Source organism: Augochlora pura, chromosome 8 (genome assembly GCF_028453695.1).
Source record: "Augochlora pura isolate Apur16 chromosome 8, APUR_v2.2.1, whole genome shotgun sequence".
Taxonomy (NCBI): domain Eukaryota; kingdom Metazoa; phylum Arthropoda; class Insecta; order Hymenoptera; family Halictidae; genus Augochlora; species Augochlora pura.
In genome coordinates this window covers 8,722,034-8,742,066 of record NC_135779.1, presented here as the reverse complement: position 1 = coordinate 8,742,066, position 20,033 = coordinate 8,722,034, and the positions used below count along the sequence as shown (strand labels likewise).

The window sequence follows — 20,033 nt, the reverse complement described above, 5'->3', positions numbered from 1 at the left end:
CGCGTGTCGATTGACACTTAGCCCCAGCGAAAGCCTTTCTTCTCTCCACGCGCCACTCGCGCGCGTTCGATCGCCGGAGCGGGTCCGCCTATACGAAAAAAAAAGGGAGAACGCGACCGCGCAAGGATAGACGGCAAGGAGTAACGCGAGCTCTCGATTACTTCATCGCAGTTACGTAATAAGGTCGAGATAGTCCACCGTGTACAGTCGGTCGGGAAATTCTTGGTAACCGGTAACAGTCTAATTTGTGCCGACTTCTAGATTGCGACTAACGAGCACCAATTAACTCGCAACTCATCGGGCCGTTTCGCAATGCTCGAAAATCCGTAATTCGCGGTTCAGGATTTTTCCATCAATCTTTTAACCCTTCCACGGTGTTTAATATCACTGCGAGTTAGATGGATTCAGACCGCGTTACTTTTTTAATCGCCACGCTGTCGGCGTTTTTGTTGCATTTTGCAATCACGTTTTTACTTACGTTTGTTATATTAATTTAAAACTTACGAGGGTTATATTAACCCTCTGCACTCGAGTGGCGCCTCTGAAGCGCCAATGAAAATTATGTAATTAACAAAATAATGTTGACGTTATTAGAGCAAGACTCAATTTCACGTGCACAAATTATACCAAGTACAATACCACAGCTGGTCAAAATAGCAATTTTGGATCTAAGCTTGAAACGGCTTCGAGTGCAAAGGGTTAATGTCCTTTCGTTTGTATTTTCATATTAATATCCTTTCGTTTAATAAGCTTAAAAATATTGTATCACGGCGCAGTTCGCGGTGCAGTTATGTGACCCGAACACCATCGGTGTAAGTCATTCCGAACACCGTAGGAGGCTAAATGGGGATCACGATTTTAATCGCGCACCAAGAAGTCGCTTTCAGAAACATACACCAGCAATTTCTCTTGGTGCTGTCGCTCGAAAATCACTTTCATAGCTCGTTTTATTGTACAGACGTTACCGTACGCAATCAGCACGTGGAGAATGTTGTAAGAATTTTGTACGCGAACTTAGGGAAGTTCAAATATGGAGGAAGCTGCTATTTAAATTTTAGGAACTTTATCTAACTATCCTAGAGGAGTTATCTATTGGATCGTAAATAACTTCCGTTGATTTATCAAAGATTTATTTTGTCTCCTTTTTATTTATCTTTTTATTTTTATTTTGTTTACTTTGAACCCTTATTTAGTGAAAGCTAAACCTCGACCCTCCCGGTCACTCGTAGATTAATAGATTCCATCTAGCCGCATCGAAAGTTATTTATGACGTGACCTAACAAAATGCGTGAATTTGAAAGTTCGCAGCCGATGAGCCGATTCCCGCGACGCGCGTGTCGGTGGTCAAACGATGCGGAAAATCTGGTAGCTAGAAAATTCTTTTGTCGTTAAATTTGACCGAGCTGACCGGAAAAGCAGGCGTCGATGGTAGGGGAAGAAAGGTATTCGCGGCTGACAACCCCCGTCCGCTTCCTTGCGCATCATTCGCGATCGTTCACGCTCGGCGAAGTTAAGGGCGAAAAATGTGAAACGTGCCCCCACAGATCGGGAAAGGGCCGGACTGGGAGCAGCAGAGGGAGAAAGAAGAGAAGCTGGTGGCCGACATAATCGATCGTGTGAAGAGGGAGTGCGAGGCTCAGGGTGAGACGGTGACGAGACGGGGCTACTCCAGGCGATCCACCGTGATGAACAGCTAAGGGCGAGCCCTCGTTAATGGAACAAAGGGGAATCTGACGCCATATCATCGTCGTACGATGCTCTCCTCGCGACTCGGCTCGAAGAACGTCAGGTGCGCACGGATCGATCCCTGCCGACGTTCGATCAACCCTTTCGTCTTTTGACCGATTACGAGCAGCTCTACGATAATCCCAAAAAAAACAAACAAAAAGAAACCAAACAAACAAGCGAGAGAATAAGGAAAAACAAAAGTAACTAATTAAGAGAAATCTCGAGTTTAGAGAGGCTAAGATCAAACTTAGGTTTAAACTTCACTTTGAAATCGGCGGTTTTTCTCTGTGCTCAATCGTTCGCCGCCGAACACACGGTAAAGCCGGTCCCTATCGCGACGATAGGATCGGGAGTCCTATCGATCCGGTTCGATCCCCCGGCTTGATCCTCCGGGCTCGCCGAAACAATAAAGCCGCGTCGGATCGTCGCGTTAACGACCGTTTTACGAGAGGTTGCCGTTCGCTACTCGGTCGCCCGCTGTAGAAACGAAGTCGGCAGGGTGGTCTCCGATCGCCGATACACGAGGGTCTACAAAACTATCTAGTCATAACGCACGCGCGGCTATGTATATTTTTTTCGCATCCTAATCGGCCGCGCGGTGGCACACGGTATATAAGTACGCGTTTGCCGGTAACGATGTGCGCGCTTAACCGCGCGAACGTCGGATTGGGCCTGGGAGCTGCGTGTCCACGGCTAGCAACCTGGGGAGACAGATCTCTCGTTGGTCGAGGATCTCGATCGTTGGTTGATATCGTTCCTCTGATCTCGGTAGGTTCCGCGGGTCTTGGTCGCAATGAAACGCGAAACGGCGGTGCGGATGTTGTAGAATGAAGAATGGTGTATTTTTATCGCCGAGCACCGGCGGCGCGATGATCGTCGCGTCGGTTCCTCCTGGCCAGGTGATGTCGATCCAAACCGTGAAAACGGACACCTCCTTTTGTCTCGTTAGTTCCGCGAGGCCGCCGTTTTGGTCTATCCGCGATGGCGACACGTTTCGACGCGTTAGGAAATCTCTTGCTTCTTTCTCGACCGGGAAAACAATACTAATCGATCCACGAAGGACGCGGGAGATTGCACGTGTTTGTACTAACACGATCGGCCGCGTGTCGGATATCAAGTTTCGCGGGTATTGCGTCGGCGCCATTGCGAAACGGACCTCGAGCTAGCAGGACAGAAGAGGATCGCATGTATGATGTGTTTCCAAATAGCGAAAGTGATCTCGAGGAAAGTGTTCCATTTAATCCGTGCATGATCATGCCAGGCGGATCGATTTTGTTAGTACACACCTGGCGCAAAGTTCCACGTCTGACAATCGCTCGTTTTTATTCCGAATGAGATCGGACGCGCGGTCGAAATTATGATAATGCTTGTTCCTTTCTAACCAGAGCTGGGTAATATTCATAGGGAAGATATTTCGGATACTATTTAAAATAATAGATTCTTCACAATTCAGATGAAAGAGTATCTCAAGAAGGATATAAAAGTAGATGAAATATTTTATTGCGACGATGAGATAAATATTTGATATTGAAAATGTGGAAAGTAAGATGATATAGTTTATTTTGATAATCTGAAGTTAAATCGTACAGATAAATATTTTATTTTAATGATCTAAATCTAAAAAAAATCAAAGGAAATAGTCTTTGTAAAAAAATAAGAACAAATGAAATCTATCGCTTTCTTAATTAAATAGAGCTATTCGCACTGTGGCATAAATATTCTCAGTGTTTTACGAATAAAATACTATTTGATACATAATCTTAAAAATCTGTTGCAACGATCGAAATATTTTACTTACAAAATCTGAAATAAAATATCAATTTACCATTCGTCCTTTAATATACTATTTTACCGAGCTCTGTTTTTAACACTCGAGACGATCGTATCGATGCTACGTAAATTATGAATCACGATCGATTTCATCGAAGCAGTTCGATACATTCCGCGGAAATCGGGATAGGCGTGCAAGGAACGGTAGATCGACATCTCTGATCCAGGACGGGCCCGAAACGAGATTCATCGGCGCGAATGGAGTTGCGATTCGAGCCTGAAAAGCTCTCCCACGTGGGAGGAAACGGAGAATCCAGTGCCAAAATATGTATCTTCCCAAGCGTAGGACATCTCGTTGCGTACAAAAAAAAAACACAATGGAACGTTCACTATGATACGCGATGAGAGCGATCGTTTGCTCAAAAGTGCAACCGTACTACTTCCTTCGATTGTGTTGGTTTCACTCTTTCGTTATGATCGACGTGTACAGGTGTCGGCGTGTTTCATCATGACCCGCATACTTGAGCGACGAGTACCGGCGACGACGACGACGACGACGACGCCGCGGGCGTCACTCGACGGCTCGCACGCGCGAACGTCACGACGCGCGTGAAATTCATAGAAGTTATATCGTTATACGGGTATTGATGCATTTAAATCGCGCGGGTGACGTTCACGAAATCCGCTCGAACGATTCCGACCGACGCTGAGCGCACGCTCCGGATAAGAAACAAAATGGAAAGCCGCGATTTGATTCTTTGATCGACGCGATAAGAGATCGAAGCGCTCGATATATCAATAGACTGCGGATCTTTATGCGGACTACAAATTTTTTGTACCAATCGCAAAGAATGGGAGCAAAGTATTCTTTCCTTTTTTTCAAGCAACTACTCGATTTACTTGTTCATTTAATTGAAAAACGGCGCCATTAATGCTGGAGACGTTGAAGCATTAATCGCGATGGAAAGTCGGCGACTTTCTGCGCGAAGAAGACCATTAATTAGTTCAGGGTCCGTTGACGACGATCGCGATCATCTTTTCCAATTCCACTGACCCAGCCTTAAACGATCGAGAGATCTCCGCACAGCTCGTTACACTGTTTTCTATAATAAAGTCTCGACAATCATGATTACCATGAACGCATAAAGTCCACAGTCTAATAGCTCGCGTCGGCATCGTAACGCGTCTACGGTTGGTACAATCCTAACGACAGTTCTACACGTTCCCGATTAGATTGAAAGTAATCGCCGCGAAATCATCGGCAAGATGGCATGATCTGTTCTCAATGCGCAGTTATCTGCTTCGGTTCACGCTCGCCCGAAGCGGCAAAATTCTCGATTATCCGGCTAACCATCGAATTTGTCTAACGGCATTTTGCACGCCGTGCGCCAGGTATGCGGGAGAGGATGTTCGCACACCTGACACGCTCGAGCAGGTTAGTTGGGCACGAACTAGTGTCGTTAGAAGAGAAAAAAAAACGGTAGATAGATCGATAAAAATAGATAAAAAAAAATATATCTACGCGTACGCGAGGTACGAAATAAATCTAATTATATAATGCGCGTCGGCGGTAAATCGGCGCGGCAGCATTATATGTATTAATCTTGCTGAATATTCCAAGAAAGTCTGTCCATTTTTTCGAATGTCTCGAAAGTATTTTAATCTCTACTTTATTGTTGCGTGTCGTGCGGCGCAACGGCAGAAGAACGAATTGCATTTATCTCGGGATTTTAAAAAACTCACGATCACAATTTGAGTAGACCGTGCCGGCGGGGTGCCCTGTTATACAGACACGCCGCGCACGTAAACTGACTAGTCGTTAAGTTCGGTGCTAATCAAGAAAGGCGTAAATCCCTTTTTATGCCTTTTTATTACGAGTACGATTGCATCAATTATTTTTTTCGGAACGAGAGCGAAGGCTTAACCCTTTGGCGGGGTCCGCGTTCGCCGGATCACGCGCGCGAAACTAAAAAAAAAGAAGAGGGGGAAACGGATTCGTCGCCGGGAGAAGACTTGCGAGACGACGAATCAAATTCGTTCGGAACACATACACACACACAGTATTTTGTCTGTAATATTTTAAGGGAAACCGAGGACGGGGACGATAGTCGACGGGTGACTATAACGTCCGCGCGTTGGCGCGCGGGAGCAACCGTATTCTCCCCCCAAAGGGCTAATCAAAAGAGGGCAACTCTCTTCTGACATTGCGCGACGGATTTTACACGTAATTATGTACAGGCGCGTAATTGCAGGCGAACCTCTGCGCGTATACTGTATTTCAAATCCTACGCGCGCATTTATGAGATGATTTGCGTGCACATTTCGTCGTGATTGTATACGAGCAGAGGATGTTAATCGACTAAACGTCGGGGGAAGCACACGAGCCACTCTTTTCGTCTTCGTCCCTCCGCCGTCCCGACGGCGGCGAGTATGTATACGGGTTCTTCCACATTCTTGAACGAGCGTCAACGTGTCCCTAGCGAAAACGTTGTAATTCGACGGCGCGAGTATTTGGAGCTCATCGGATAAGCGGTCGTGCATGCACTTGATCCACGCATTCGGATCGATCGATCGCTTACGCGACAACCAAAGATAAATAGAAGCTTGCTGGGCGCCCGGAATGTGATAAATAGAGAGAAAGAAAGAGAGCGAGAGAGAGAGAGAGAGAGAGAGTGAGAGAGTTCTCGAAGTCTGACGGGAATAATTGTAGCGGTACCGCGGTTTTGGGACGTTTCCAAATAAAACGGAACGGAAACAGCGCGCAGGTCGTGCCAAGGTTCGGGAAACACTTTTTTGTATGATCAACGCGCCACACTAGGAGTAAGAAACGCGACGGAAACAATCATCTGTGGATAGCGAAATGTAGCTTACAGGCGCGGCAGATCGAAACGTTATCTGTACACCTATAGTTCGTTGGCGCAGTGCGCATTTCGCCGGGCTTCGTTGTGCACAGAAATAATATGCTCAATCGTAAACATTCGTTTCCGGGCGCAATGAAGCACCGCGTGCGGCTCGCTAGTGTTCCAATTCCTTCCTTGTATTCGGCTCCATAGGTGTGCAGATAGTTTATCGATTACGCTGCGGACTTATTGCAGGTGTGCTTCGCGATGTCTCCTCGCGTGCTTTGTGCCAATCGAACGTCCCAAGCCGCTCGAACTTCTTAGATCCTTCCGGTGGTGCAGTTGTTCCGTATCGAGAGAGAAAAAGGACAATGATAGGTCCAAACAAAGTATACGATCCGTTCGAAAACTTCATCCGCAGCAGCTGAACAAAGGAGAGAGAGAGAGAGAGAGAGAGAGTAAATGGTCAGTCATTGTGCGCGCGCGACGTTGCGTAAACCTAACACTCGTCCGTGCTGTCCACGATTTAACCCTCGGATGGCGGCCGCTGGGCCCGCTCGGACCCAGAGTTACGAACCTAAATTCTAATTTTGTGGCAGAGTCATACGCAGTTGTTAACTATTAATATTGAAGCTAGTAAAAGGATTAACTTACGCGATACTATACTTGTACGATATACAAATGAAAATGAATGCTCAAAAATGTCCGCTGTCCAAAGGTTAACGAACGGCGAATCAAAACGTCATGCTTTCGACGCTGTGCATCGATATCTGATGCGGAGATCGGCTTCATTCGCAGCCCTAATCTTGCACGGCACACGCCAGATCTTCGTCCTTTGTCAGCGCTCGAGAGAAACGAAAGAGTAGAGGTTATGTCAAGTGTAGAGGTTGAAGTTGATTCGTGGACAGCAGGTTCCTGAACGACCACGATGACCTGCTCTCGTCTAACTGTAACAGCCGCGAACCTTCCATTACAAATCGTCTTCCTCTTGTTATGTTGTTTTTATACACGACATGCCGCGACACGTTGACATAGGTGTATAGAGCGATACGTATACATGTGATTTGTATAAGTAACGAATAATGCGTAAATGATTTCTAGTTGGTTCCCTTTTAGCAGCGCGTAAGTGATAAAACGAAAGTGACCTTTTTCTTGCGGTGAAACGAGGAAACGATAATGCGCGCGGATCCCGATCGGAGAGAACGTGGTCGGCAGACGCGACAACGAGGCAAAAAACACGAGAAGCCGATATCCAATTATTCCGTCAGATAGCGTTTTTCTTGTAATAACCGGCTTCCCTCGTTTTGCGACAGTCGAAATTGTCAGTTAATAAAGCGGTAATTACGCAGCGGCGGGGACGTCAAGACGAAACAGTGGTTCGCTCGGCGTATTTCAATCTTCCGTATTGAATCTTAAGTGTTACTAATCGTAAGATCGTAAGGCTGACCTCCTACGTCTAATGCGACGATTCAAGTTGAGAGTATTCGAGGAGATAAATTATTTATTTGTTTACGATGAAAAAACGAGGCCGTTTGCGAATCGTATTTCGGGCGGCTCGCGCCGACTCCAGATGACTATCATTGTATAGGATGCGTATACAGTGACAGCGACCGCTCGAACAATGCGACCCCGTCTAAAAGTGCACGAATTCCACAAGCACGTACGTACTATACGATCGGAAGAGGAAGAGAGATGAGGGGAGAAAAAAAAACGAGAAAGAGGTGAAGAACAATGAATGGAAATAATTGCGAACAAAACCATAGTACTTACGATCACGCTGATCGACTGCGATCGGCAAACATTACAACTAACGAAATCGAACATATTGTGCATTATATGTCGGGAAAGAAATAAAATCAAAATGAACCGATTAACGTCATGCCTTCCCAGTTATTCCCGATTGCACGCAACGGTCTTCACCGTCAAAGAAAAACGTCGGTCTAACGCTGAATGCACCACCGCCGGACAACCAACCGGTTCCTGAACTTTTATTTTATGATTGTTGGAATTATAAGATGGGACCGTCGGAAATGATTGAATATTTTATTAAGAGTGCTCGTTACTGAAATTATATAGTTGCACTCGTGGGAAATCATTGAGCCAATTCGGCTCGAAGAGCCACTAAACGGAAATCTTTGTTGGGAGCGTGAATATTTTAAATCTAGGCGTCGGATAATTTTATTAATTGCAATTACGTTTCACGCGATCGTATGGAATAAAGAAACGCGCGTTTCTGCGGTTGTAAACGTCATTGCGATACCTTTTGCAATCGCCTACTTTATCGTTCATTATCATAATTTAAATTACTTGGAATATTCAAATGAACATCCGCCTATTCTAGCATGCCATAAAATAGTCTCATTGTCTTCCGATTCCTATATATCAAGGTCAACCGTGTTCTGTATTAACTTCAACTTTCCCCCGATCAGAATCTAGTTCACATTTCCCTACAAAATTTATTTACGTTATACGGGTTATTTCAAAGAATATTTCACTGCAAAGTGGACCTTTAATTTATTTATTGTACAAACACGTAAAGAAAATTCTGCTGGGATCGTGAAAGACCCTCCGTATTTCTTTGGACAATTTATTTACATTCTACGCGTTATTACGAGGCTTGCATTTGCAGACGAGGCATGCCATTACAGAAACAAGCGTTCGATTTATTTATCGCGTAAACATTCATAGAAAATTCGGTTAGGATCACAAAAGACCCCAGAGCGTGCCAGCAGGATCCGAAGTGCCGACGGTTGAACCTAGGGGGCGACGACGCTCTCTCTGCTCGCAGCCGGGTTTCCATTCTAACGAAACCCATGCGCCATGTTCTGTTTACAGTCTTACTGTGGTCGCGTCCATCATCGTCGCTAGGTACGCTCGTTTCCCCGCTCCCTCGGTTCAAGATTATTATGTTCCGCACGATTGTTTGGTGATGTACGAAGGCGTGGTGCGTCCGCGTGTTTTCGAAGGCTGGTTCGCGTGACGATTGATCTCGGTAGTGGCCGTCGGCCGGCAGTGATCAACCATGATTCTGTGGTACACAACGATCTGCGGGCTTTCGGTGGCCGTGCTCGGTGTCAATGCTCTGCACGCGAAGGATCCGTTGGCACACCACGGTAGATGCGAGCCGATCACGATCGATCTATGCATGAACATACCGTACAACGAGACGATCATGCCGAACCTGATGAATCACCAGAAGCAAGAGGATGCCGGCCAAGAGGTGCATCAGTTCGCGCCCCTGGTCAAGATGAAGTGCAGCCCTGACCTTCGGTTCTTCCTGTGCACCGTGTACGCGCCCGTATGCACCATTATCGACAGAGCCATACCCCCGTGCAGATCGTTGTGCGAGAGTGCCCGTGCGGGATGCGAGCGTCTGATGAACAGCTTCGATTTCGACTGGCCGGACAATCTAGATTGCTCGAAATTGCCCGAGAACGGCGGCCCGGAGTTATGCGTTGGGCACAACGAGACCACACCGCCGGAGCCGTCGGCTCCGGTTTATCCGCCGCCGCGAATGCCCGTCCCGGAATTTCAGCCGTCCTGGACCGGCGGGCCCAGACCGTTCGGCAGCGGGTTCATGGTGGGCGCCAGAGATTTCGGGTTCGTTTGTCCTCTGCAGTTCAAAGTGCCGCACGAGCTCGGCTATTCGTTGAAGGTCGGCGACAAGGTAGAACTTAATTGCGGCGCGCCTTGCGACGGAATGTTCTTCTCCGAAAGGGAACGACGATTTTCGAGAGCCTGGGTCGGTAGCTGGGCGTCTGTCTGCGCTGCTTCCTGTTTCTTCACCTTTTTGACGTTTCTCATCGACACTGATAGGTTCAGGTAAATAGAACAGAACACGGTTCACGTGCGATACCGTTCCAGAATTCTATGATCGTACGGCAAGACGGTCGTGCTTTTAAAATCGTTCGAGTTAAATCTTGACCGACGGTCGCAAGTGCTGCTTTACGAAATCAGAATAATGTAGATTGGGAATTCGTTATTTATTTCGTTCGTATAAGGAAAGCAATTGCAGCACTATAAGCTGAAGATTATTATCTGGAAATGGGAGCTTTAGCTGCGGTGGCCTTGACCTTGAAACACTGGTGTAGAGGGGAGGATCTCGAGTGACATGCTCTTTGTCTGTCGTATGGGACAATCGAAATTTGAAATTGATGAGAAAAAATGATTATATTTCTTGCATTAGATTTGTTCGTATTATATTTTGATATAGTTGAGTACTGGTTCAAATCAATTCATGCCTTAGATAATGTGGGATTAAAAGTTTAATTGGGAATGCACTGTAAATTTTGTGTGATCAAGCATCAAGTATTTATTTTATATTTTGCCTGATTATGAAACATTAATGTCTACACACATTGTTTTGCCTTACAATCATAGAATTTCTTTAAATTACTTAAAATATTATGTGTAGAAAGTAAAACAATTTCTCATGGTAAGCTTGAATGTGTATCAATTACGTTCAGTAAAAACTACAATTTTTCACTTAAACAGTTGCAAATAATACTGTTTGTTAGATAATTGAAATATGGATATTTATGCAATGATTAGTCATGATTGGTTTGCAAGATCAAGGATTATGTTAGATTATGTTTGTTCTGTTAGATAGTTTATTTAAAAATTGATCAAGAACATGTTTTCTGCTGATGAATTTTATTTTGCATTTATATGTGAAGAAACTACCAATTCTTAAGACAATAAGTGTATTGACCATTTCGGTCCCTTTTTGCCTTTGACTAATTAATAATTTTCCTATTTACTTACCTAGAAATCCTTGCATTCAATTCTATTGCAATATCCATAAGAAATTAATTAAATTGTAATTGAATACACCATGGGATACTCCACTTCAATTAATCACCATTCCCCTTTTATTCTGTTCATATATCAGTTTTTATGGTTGAGAAATCACCCAATTAGCAGATTAAAATGGTTGTTTTATTATACTAGACATGGTTAAGCGTATAATAATTGTAATTGCTAGAACAAATCACAATTACCATTGTCTATTTCTATCGATCATGATTCTAAGAAGTTTGACAGTCTATATTGTAAAAGATATATTAATGTTTCAAATATACTAAATAGTGATTTATCTGTAGGTATCCGGAAAGACCAATTATCTTCTTATCAGTTTGCTATCTTATGGTAGCACTGGTATACGTAATTGGTTGGGCAGCTGGTAACTCAATCGCATGCAGAGAACCTTTCCCACCTCTTTTAGAGACGATGCAAATGGCGTCAACAATAACGCAGGGTACCAAGCATAAATTGTGCACGGTACTGTTCATGGTGCTTTACTTCTTTGGGATGGCATCCAGCATATGGTGGGTCATCCTAACTCTGACATGGTTCCTAGCTGCTGGTCTGAAATGGGGCCATGAAGCCATAGAAGCAAATTCACAATATTTCCATTTAGCTGCTTGGGCAGCACCAGCGATAAAAACAGTTACCATTCTTGCAATGGGGAAGGTAGAAGGTAAGCCATTTTGCTTTTAAAAAAGAGATTATAGTTGATAAACCAGATTATGAATATATTTATTGTTGCAGGAGATATACTGTCTGGTGTATGCTATGTAGGACTTTGGAATGTGGAAGCTTTGCGCGGGTTCGTTTTGGCACCACTGTGTGTCTATCTTATCCTTGGAACTGCCTTCTTATTAGCCGGATTTGTTTCCTTGTTCCGTATCCGTACGGTAATGAAGCACGACGGCACAAAGACTGACAAATTAGAAAAATTAATGATTCGTATTGGCATATTTTCTGTACTATACATAGTTCCTGCGCTGATTGTCATAGCTTGTTTATTTTACGAGCAAGCGTACTTCGATCAATGGATGTTGACATGGAATATGGAGATGTGTTCCAGACCCGGACCGCAATCTCTGTACTCCATACCATGTCCCGTTGGCGAGCGTACCCGCGATGTTGGTAGGCGACCAGAGTTTGAAGTTTTTATGATAAAATATCTAATGGCTATGATCGTCGGTATAACAAGCAGCTTCTGGGTATGGTCGAGTAAAACACTGACTAGCTGGCGACAGTTTTTCAATCATATAAAGGGTCGCCGCGCGGAAGCGTATGTGTAAAGACTCATAATTCCATTACAACAAAGCTTGTGAAGCTTTGTTCTCCTCAATCATCACATCTGTCCATTGATATCACTTTTGGATGATAATCAACCAAACTAATTCATAATGATATCCACTTCATCGCAGTTGATAATATTTAAACAATTTATACGCTAAGTTTGACTTATTGAAAGCAGATCTAAATGAGAGGATACGAATTTCTTTTTATATTTTGTCGATGCATGATTAATAACAATGAGATTATAGATAGGTGCCGTGCCAAAATACTCCATTTGTTTCTTTTTTTTTCTATCGAGACGGTTGTATGTTTCTTTAAGCTACTTGCGAACTTTTCCATTGTATTTTTCTAGAAGTTTGATAAGGACGCTGTATAAAATGTTAAAACCAATCGTTGATGATTGGGTTCAAAGTATTATTAGGCAAAGTTTGCATTATATTTTTAGTAATGTATACTTCCCTCGTAACTTCGCAGAATTCATGTCTAATATTATATTGTTTACGTTAAGTTAAAAATGCTCAAACTGTTTGCAAACGAAGTGTTCAAAGTTTATAAGTGTAGTTTTCTACTGTGCACAAAGCAAATGGTTGATACTGCCTATCATGTCTTCAAACCTTCCACTTTAGGTTTGATCGATAAGATCATGAACAATTACGCTTACTAATCTCTCGAATGTGTTTTATAATTCTACAAAACTCTGTTTAGAGATATTTTATAATATTTACTAAGACTCGATCAAACGTCCGAAGCTTTTTACTTGTCTAATTATTGAACAAGAATTTTTTTTATACTTATTCGTTTCTAAACAAATTTTTCAAAACCTTATCTTTATAAGCTACAACCGAGGCAACCAAGTCTTTGAAAAGTGTAAAATTAATTTTTACGACACACTCTATACTAGATTAACGAAATTGTATATACTTATATGCATTACTTTTAGTATGTACTATAATATATTTTTAAAAAGTTATGTACATATATATGTCTGCCAAGGAATTGGCGTTTTTGTATGTTTCCTATACGTAATCAAAATACTCGTACGACCCGTTAAGGCAGGTACACAATCGAGATTATTCGGTAACGACTCGCAAACCGGGTGTAATTATTGTTCCAACATAACTGATCAATTCGTCCATTGAAACTGTCGAGCTTTTGTGTATGTAATGTATTTACGGCAATCGATTTAAAAAAAAAACTTTAAAAATGCTGTAATTAAAATGGCCGTATATACAACACTGTAGTTGCGCAAACTATCATACATGAAATATACGTGACGTTGTGTAAAGTAATTATAACTATTATATTCTTTATATAATAAACCGGAATATATACATAAAAAAAAAGTTCAGACATAGTATATTTATTTAATGAATTTATATTCGTTTACAGATATGTAATTACGTTTATCTAAAAATGCATGTACATAGTATGAATAGTATAAAAAAGTAATAATAATTATTGTGATGAACCATTCAACTAGGTTCCGTTGACTTTACTTTCCGTGGTTTAAGCAATCCAATTTTTCGTAATTTTCGTACAAGTATCGGTGTTACTGCTAACGTGATCGATAATCGTATAGGCGCAAAGAGCTTGTGAACGCTGTACGCCAACAAAAAGCTTGACGAATTATTTAGTACTTTCTCTAATGCATCATTGTCCTGGCAGATAGTTTTAATAAAAGGTGTTAAATCTACTCCACTGAAATCAGTAAATAATTTTATGTGTATCTAACGATTGAATAGGTACTTGTGCACGAGTCTCAGCAATTATTAGGAAAATTTAGTCCATCGTTTCGTTAATTACACAAAACATAAAAAATGGTGTTTCTAGAAATTCAATACACTCGGAATGACAATTTTCAATCGTTATGTTATCTTTAACCGAGGCAGTTCATCTAATGGTAAAAATACAAAAGTCACTGTCGTTCTGAGTGCGTTAAATTTGGTCTAAGTACAAAATGATAAATTGCAATAAGATTTATCGTACAACTAACCTAATTACAGCCGAATAACATGCGCCAAGAGATATTAAGGAGATTCCTACGTGAAACACTAATACAGTATATCCGTAATCCCTCGCGACTTGCTTGAATTTTTCTCTCTTGGTCATTTCCGTCAGTTTCTGTTGGTCTTTGGATTTTTCAGATGTTTGCGTCGAATATTTAAGGCTGAAGATATAATTTGGTTGATACAGGTTTTGCAAAATAATGCTCGCTACGATGGCTTGACTTGCGGTACCTGAGCGACAGATTACAATTTCTACACTGTTTATCTAGGCGGTAGCAAGGGGAGTGTGCCTTCAGCATGCTCTGATAATTTTTGCAATAATTACAATATATTACTTCTAAAGACCCGACTAACTTCGTTTCTCTCATTAATTACTAGAGCATCTAGCGTTGATAATTACACGTGAATTGTACAAGATCAAAAACCTACAGTTAGAACAAATTTATCGGAATTAATATGGACGAGTTATTCATAATTAGATAATTTCCCCCACCATTAGCTCGAATATTATAATTTTCATTTCGAAATTCAATTTATGTGCTGCGACGAATGTGATAGGGAATTTCAAACGTCAGTTAATATTCCTTTGAACGTTTACTAACCGCTTGTGTCCAAGATTGATTTCGGTAAACGAACGTTTCGATAATGCGACTTTTTCATGTCCTCGGCAATGTATTTTCCATCCCTGGCCCATTGGCCACCCGGCATATTCAAATGAGTCGATTTGCCACTAGAGCAGAAAGGTTTCGGTACGTTGGTCTGCATCGTGCTGCATAGATTCACCGCACCGAAGCAATCGTACGAGTCCACGTGTGAATCGCCACAGGTGACCGGGATGCTGGCACGTTCCGATGACTTTGACGGTTGCTCGGTGCATAATGACGTGCGATCAGCACCCTTGCCATAAATCAACACCGGCGCAGCGATGTCTCGTGATCTTTCGGGCGTAAAACGACTGGTTTCGCTTGCAATTATTTCGGAGACGTTCGTAGGAAGTGGTAGAGTAGGGGGATCAGGGTAACGTCGGACGCTCGTCATGTGAAGAGCTTTCATGCGATTTTGGTGCACCGCTGCGTACCGCGTGCATTGCATCTCGCCAAACGAGGCATTCGCTGGAAAAAGGAGAAGTTCTTCTATTTAGACAAGTGTTCAAATACAGTCTATTAGCTGAATGAATTCGTGTCATTCATAACAACGATCCCTGTTGCAGGAGCTACTTCATTAATATCTTAGAAATTAGGATTGCTGATTACGTGCTCGCCCGTATCTTGATTCACAGTAGCGTCACGAATAAATGACTAAACTCGTTTCTGTTATAGCTAATTTTTTAAAGGAAGGTACGTCATTTCTCAGCATTTACTGTAGTAGACTTTAGAAAGAACCGTAGTTGCAACAATTTTAACGAATGTTAATTATACATTTCTTAAGCTATACACGGACACATGTGATAAGAACAAATCTAATCTTTTGAAAGCAAGAAATATATTCTCATGTCACAACATTGTCTATGTTACATAATGCATTGTATGCATTTTTCAAGGAAAAATATTTCGCAATGTTGCAAAATAATCGTGTTTTTTCTTAAAGAATACGATAATAATAAATTTAATTGAATTTATAGGATAATGGTCTATACAGTTAGTTTGATAAGAGTAAGAAATAATTAAGTAAGCAAGTAAGTTTGAATAAATGTTGTTTTGTCACTGAACGATGAGACTCGTATGCTTGCAAGTTCCCACAATAAGATTCGTTTAACAGATAATGCTTTATGGATTCATGGACATAACTTCAGTCCATTATTTTGACTTAGATATATAAGTATTGTAAATTTCATACCTGCATGTGAAACACGAGAAAGGCATGTCAATAAATCGGAAGAGTTACTGATACGTGATAACGCCATCGTAGAATTGTTAAGACACTATGAAGCAGCTGTTTGCTTCGTCACGACACTCGTTCACTGTTTATTAAAAATGTTCTAGACACATAAAATTTAATGAAATCATCCGGGTGAATAAAAAAGATTGGGAAGAAACCGGATATTTAAAATAAGCTTGTATCGCAATCTCTGCGAGACTACCTAACCTAGGCACACTTCTACATTCATATAATTCGCAACCATACAAACTATGCATGCATAGTTCTCGACATTCACATGCATTCACACAACACATAGAAAATTATTGTAATTTAAGAAACGTCATTCAAACCGGTTAATTATGTGTATGGCAACAAAGCCGTAGGGATGTGTGTACAGTGCACACATATGTACAATCGTCTCTGAATTCAAGAGCTTTTTCTTTCAATTCTATACCCTTTTTATCCCCCACCATTCTACTGCGCATCAATCTTCGCGCAGCTACTTTGAAAAGAGAATGCAAGATGATCAAGAAAGACAAACCAAGGTCGACGGATTCTATGTTGCGTCTACACGGACGAGTCTCACTTTTCCGGTGGCATGTCACTCTTTTTGCCCATCCGTACACCCGGTATTCGATTTGTACTTTTCGCCTCGTAGGATTACGACCACATTTACCAACTTATTGCGAACGATGCTTAATAATAATAATTATGCACAAATTAATAATAACGATGCACATTCATATATGTTTCTAATGCATGTGTTTGTACATATACTCACACAAACGTACAATCAGTTGAATCGGTCTATTTCTCTTGATCATCCTTCGTTCTCTTTCTAAAGTAACTGCGCACAGGTAGATGCGCAGTATAATGCCCGGAAGAAATAGTTTTTAAATTGTGAGAAGATGAAGCTGTTGAATTGTAACGGCTGTATGTATCCCTAACCTAGGAGACGTGACAATGTGATGATAGAATGTCAAACCATACGCCAATCCAGATCTACTTGCCTCGTTATCAGAGAGACAGTTAAACTCCTGGTTAGTCCAACAAATTTAAGGTGAAAAGACACATTATCTTAATATTTCTTATTCAACACTGTTTTTTTTAAACTGTAAGTTCACACAATGTTCGGTAGTCGTAGGAATAAAGATTTGAAATGAACTTATTCCCAATTGGTTCGAAAAATACAACTGCGTTACGTTCGTTCGGTTTCAACAAGCGTAGATAAGTGTAAATAAAAGTGATCATTTTATGTGCAAGCTAGTAACAATGTTGTATAGAAAGAAAACAGCATTGTATCCATGTCAGATCTTGAAATAATTAAACTTACAGATGTCTAGATGGATGTAAGTTTCAATTGGTATATCATTAGTCTTTTAATCAAGAGCTGTTTCAAGAGTTTAACTCCAGAGATGTAAGTCAATTCTTTCTGTTCCCTTATTTGTCAAATCATCCTTTTCATTATTTCACTGATGATTTCATTTTTGGCTATAAAGCTTCTTTCAGGCAAGCTGCAGCAATACGAAAATCTTTATTGACAGAAAATCCTACTTAATAGAATATTAAAAAGCAAATTCTTCAACATTCTGACTTTAAGGAGGAGGATAGCTATATTATAGGTAATATTGGTTCAATGGATACACAAAGGAAAGCCTTATTAGTTAGTAAAATGATACAGTTGCAGAAACAGCTGAACAAATCAGAGGCAAGTATAATACTTTCTGATGAGAATAGTAAAATTGATTTCATTTTCATTGCTTGTGGTATGGATTTATAGTTGCTGCTGTAAGCTGGTAACACCAACCTGTTAATGGACAAAAGTAGGAAATCGTGCCAAAGTATCATGATGCAGGAAAAAGTATTCTAGTTGTACTAGAATTACAGAATACTCTGCTTGTGCAGGATATAAAAAGAAGATCATATATTTCTAAGGAAGAGGAAATATATTTTTAAAGAACGTGGCGATAACGACATACTCGCTCACGAATTTAAGACAAGAGTCACTTTTATCATAAACAATATCCTTATTCTTCCTCAATCAAAATAATTGAACGAAGTATTTAAAGATACTTGTCTCTCGGACGATTCCCCTGTTTTCATATTGGATGTATGAACTCTGGAATTACTATGTTCTTCTCCCATGCTAATATCATGCAACTTATTTTCATGCACAATATTGTGAACACTATTTCAAGAGTCTGAATCTATCCTCATACTTCCTCTATTTTGAAATCTTTCTTGAGTTTGAAATCCTCAATTTTAAATCGTTCTTTTTGATATTTAAAAATATGCAACATTTTATTTCTTCTTTGCTGCTATTGGTTGAATTGAAGAGATTATGTATATAGCTATCCTTCTCCTCATTGTCAGAATATTGAAGAATATGCTTTCTAATATTCTGCTTAATAGGATTTTCTGTCAACGAAGATTTTCTTAATGCTGCAACTTGCTTGAAAGAAGCCTCAAAGCAAAACACGAAATCATCAGAAGAACAAAACTGATCATGAAATGCATAAAATTTAACTACATATAATAAATTATACGTTTAAATGTTAACCATGAAATATACAACTTAACTATGAAGGAACAACGCTATGTTCAATATTTATAAATAAATATTTGTCGATAGCAGCGCTTCTTATGGTAAATTTTAGTAGCTGCCATTAGACATTCTTACAGCGCCACTTGAAGCGGTGACAAAATACTGAAACTGTTAGACGAATCGACTATTGGTAATTTTGTCTACCTAGCTTGAGCGCTTTACCAGTAGCCTAAGAGCTTGCAAATTTCGCCATAAGAGGTGCTAATATCGATAAATCTGTACATGCTTTCCGAATCTTTGTAGGCATTTATACAGCTTTTTTTTATGTGCAAAATCTCCCTATTGTAATTTTGAGAGTACAAATTAAAGTTAGAAGATTGCACTGTACATTAAGTACATCCCTATTTGAAAATAATTACAATAACAACTAGAAATCTGAATATAACGATCGAGCTTTATATCTGCTCATCCATCCGTATCAATTTATCACGATACTATTGTAGTAACTGAATTGCACAGGCAATTGTTTTCAAATACTTTAACCGCAAATCGTTACAACCTATACATTATAACCGAGAATAATTTTGTGATCAGTTTCGGCTCGTAAATTATAATGATGCTCGCTCGGTAACTGTAATTCGATAAGCTTGTAACCGAGGTCACGAGTTTCCCGCGTTGGCGCTCTCATCCTCTTTGCTCAGCTCTATCAGCTTCTCCAGGGAAAATTGGCGCGCCCTCGCCGCCTACACTTCTCCGTTCGCTAGCACCATGCAACAATAAAAGTCGTATTTTAAGGATATTATCCAACGGAGGCTGGTTTTACTGGAACCATCCATCCATCCATCTATCCCTCCATCCATCCGTCCGTCCGTCCGTCCGTCCGTCCGTCCGTCCGTCCGTCCGTCCATCCATCCATCCATCCATCCATCCATCCAAAATTTCGGATTTTTGTATCAGGAGAACATGAGTTTCGAGGAGGTATTCTTCAGGAACAACTTCGAAAGATTACCTTCTAAAATTACGGATTTTTGTATCAGGAGAACATGAGTTTCGAGGAGGTATTCTTCAGGAACAACTTCGAAAAGTTACCTTCTAAAATTTCGGATTTTTGTATCAGGAGAACATGAGTTTCGAGGAGGTATTCTTCAGGAACAACTTCGAAAAGTAACCTTCTAAAATTTCGGATTTTTGTAT

General features: G+C 41.1%; 3 protein-coding genes and 1 long non-coding RNA gene across 8 annotated transcripts in view; 3 read left to right on the top strand and 1 right to left on the bottom strand.

The window, feature by feature from the left end:
* Ttk (zinc finger and BTB domain-containing protein ttk) overlaps positions 1 to 8,592 on the top strand; it is a 58,266-nt gene extending 49,674 nt beyond the window's left edge. For 2 of the 3 annotated variants that reach the window (XM_078188328.1, XM_078188329.1), the window contains exon 7: positions 1,545 to 8,592. In XM_078188328.1, coding sequence (XP_078044454.1) covers positions 1,545 to 1,697 — 153 coding nt within the window. In that variant the 3' untranslated portion in view covers positions 1,698 to 8,592. The remainder of the gene's footprint in view (positions 1 to 1,544) is intronic. The other variant, XR_013494674.1, reaches the window with a different exon arrangement.
* A 519-nt stretch (positions 8,593 to 9,111) lies between these two features.
* On the top strand, positions 9,112 to 14,618 carry Fz (frizzled class receptor). Its single transcript, XM_078188578.1, has 3 exons — positions 9,112 to 10,160; positions 11,441 to 11,817; positions 11,889 to 14,618. The coding sequence occupies exons 1-3, from the start codon at positions 9,361 to 9,363 to the stop codon at positions 12,425 to 12,427; spliced, it is 1,716 nt and encodes a 571-aa protein (XP_078044704.1). The 5' UTR covers positions 9,112 to 9,360; the 3' UTR covers positions 12,428 to 14,618.
* On the bottom strand, positions 13,773 to 16,960 carry LOC144474085 (uncharacterized). 2 transcript variants are annotated; one of them, XM_078188580.1, is made up of 5 exons: positions 16,836 to 16,960; positions 16,271 to 16,412; positions 15,037 to 15,546; positions 14,422 to 14,665; positions 13,773 to 14,126 (listed from the first exon to the last, which is right to left on the bottom strand). In XM_078188580.1, exons 2-5 carry the CDS (start codon positions 16,335 to 16,337, stop codon positions 13,901 to 13,903), a joined length of 1,047 nt encoding a protein of 348 aa, XP_078044706.1. In that variant the 5' UTR covers positions 16,338 to 16,412; positions 16,836 to 16,960; the 3' UTR covers positions 13,773 to 13,900. The 2 variants fall into 2 exon arrangements, with proteins under 2 accessions (XP_078044706.1, XP_078044705.1); XM_078188579.1 differs by lacking the exon at positions 16,836 to 16,960 and adding an exon at positions 16,645 to 16,779.
* LOC144474086 (uncharacterized) lies at positions 16,859 to 19,113 on the top strand. Of its 2 annotated transcripts, XR_013494689.1 has the most exons (5): positions 16,859 to 16,923; positions 17,247 to 17,354; positions 17,630 to 17,711; positions 17,794 to 18,002; positions 18,075 to 19,113. It is a non-coding gene; the product is annotated as an uncharacterized LOC144474086 (long non-coding RNA). The 2 variants fall into 2 exon arrangements; XR_013494688.1 differs by lacking the exon at positions 16,859 to 16,923 and having other exon boundaries at positions 17,069 to 17,354; positions 18,075 to 19,112.
* Positions 19,114 to 20,033: the final 920 nt, after the last annotated feature.

What these genes read in the sequence shown, in the direction of transcription:
- Fz (XM_078188578.1), top strand. Translation starts at nt 9,361, where the DNA reads ATGATTCTGTGGTACACAACGATCTGCGGGCTTTCGGTGGCCGTGCTC. An exon ending in ATCGACACTGATAGGTTCAG is followed by an intron (nt 10,161 to 11,440) that starts GTAAATAGAACA and finishes ATTTATCTGTAG; the next exon opens with GTATCCGGAAAGACCAATTA. An exon ending in TGCAATGGGGAAGGTAGAAG is followed by an intron (nt 11,818 to 11,888) that starts GTAAGCCATTTT and finishes TTATTGTTGCAG; the next exon opens with GAGATATACTGTCTGGTGTA.
- LOC144474085 (XM_078188580.1), bottom strand. Translation starts at nt 16,337, where the DNA reads ATGGCGTTATCACGTATCAGTAACTCTTCCGATTTATTGACATGCCTT. An exon ending in TTCTCGTGTTTCACATGCAG is followed by an intron (nt 15,547 to 16,270) that starts GTATGAAATTTA and finishes TCCTTTTTCCAG; the next exon opens with CGAATGCCTCGTTTGGCGAG. An exon ending in TGTTATTCGGCTGTAATTAG is followed by an intron (nt 14,127 to 14,421) that starts GTTAGTTGTACG and finishes TACTGATTTCAG; the next exon opens with TGGAGTAGATTTAACACCTT.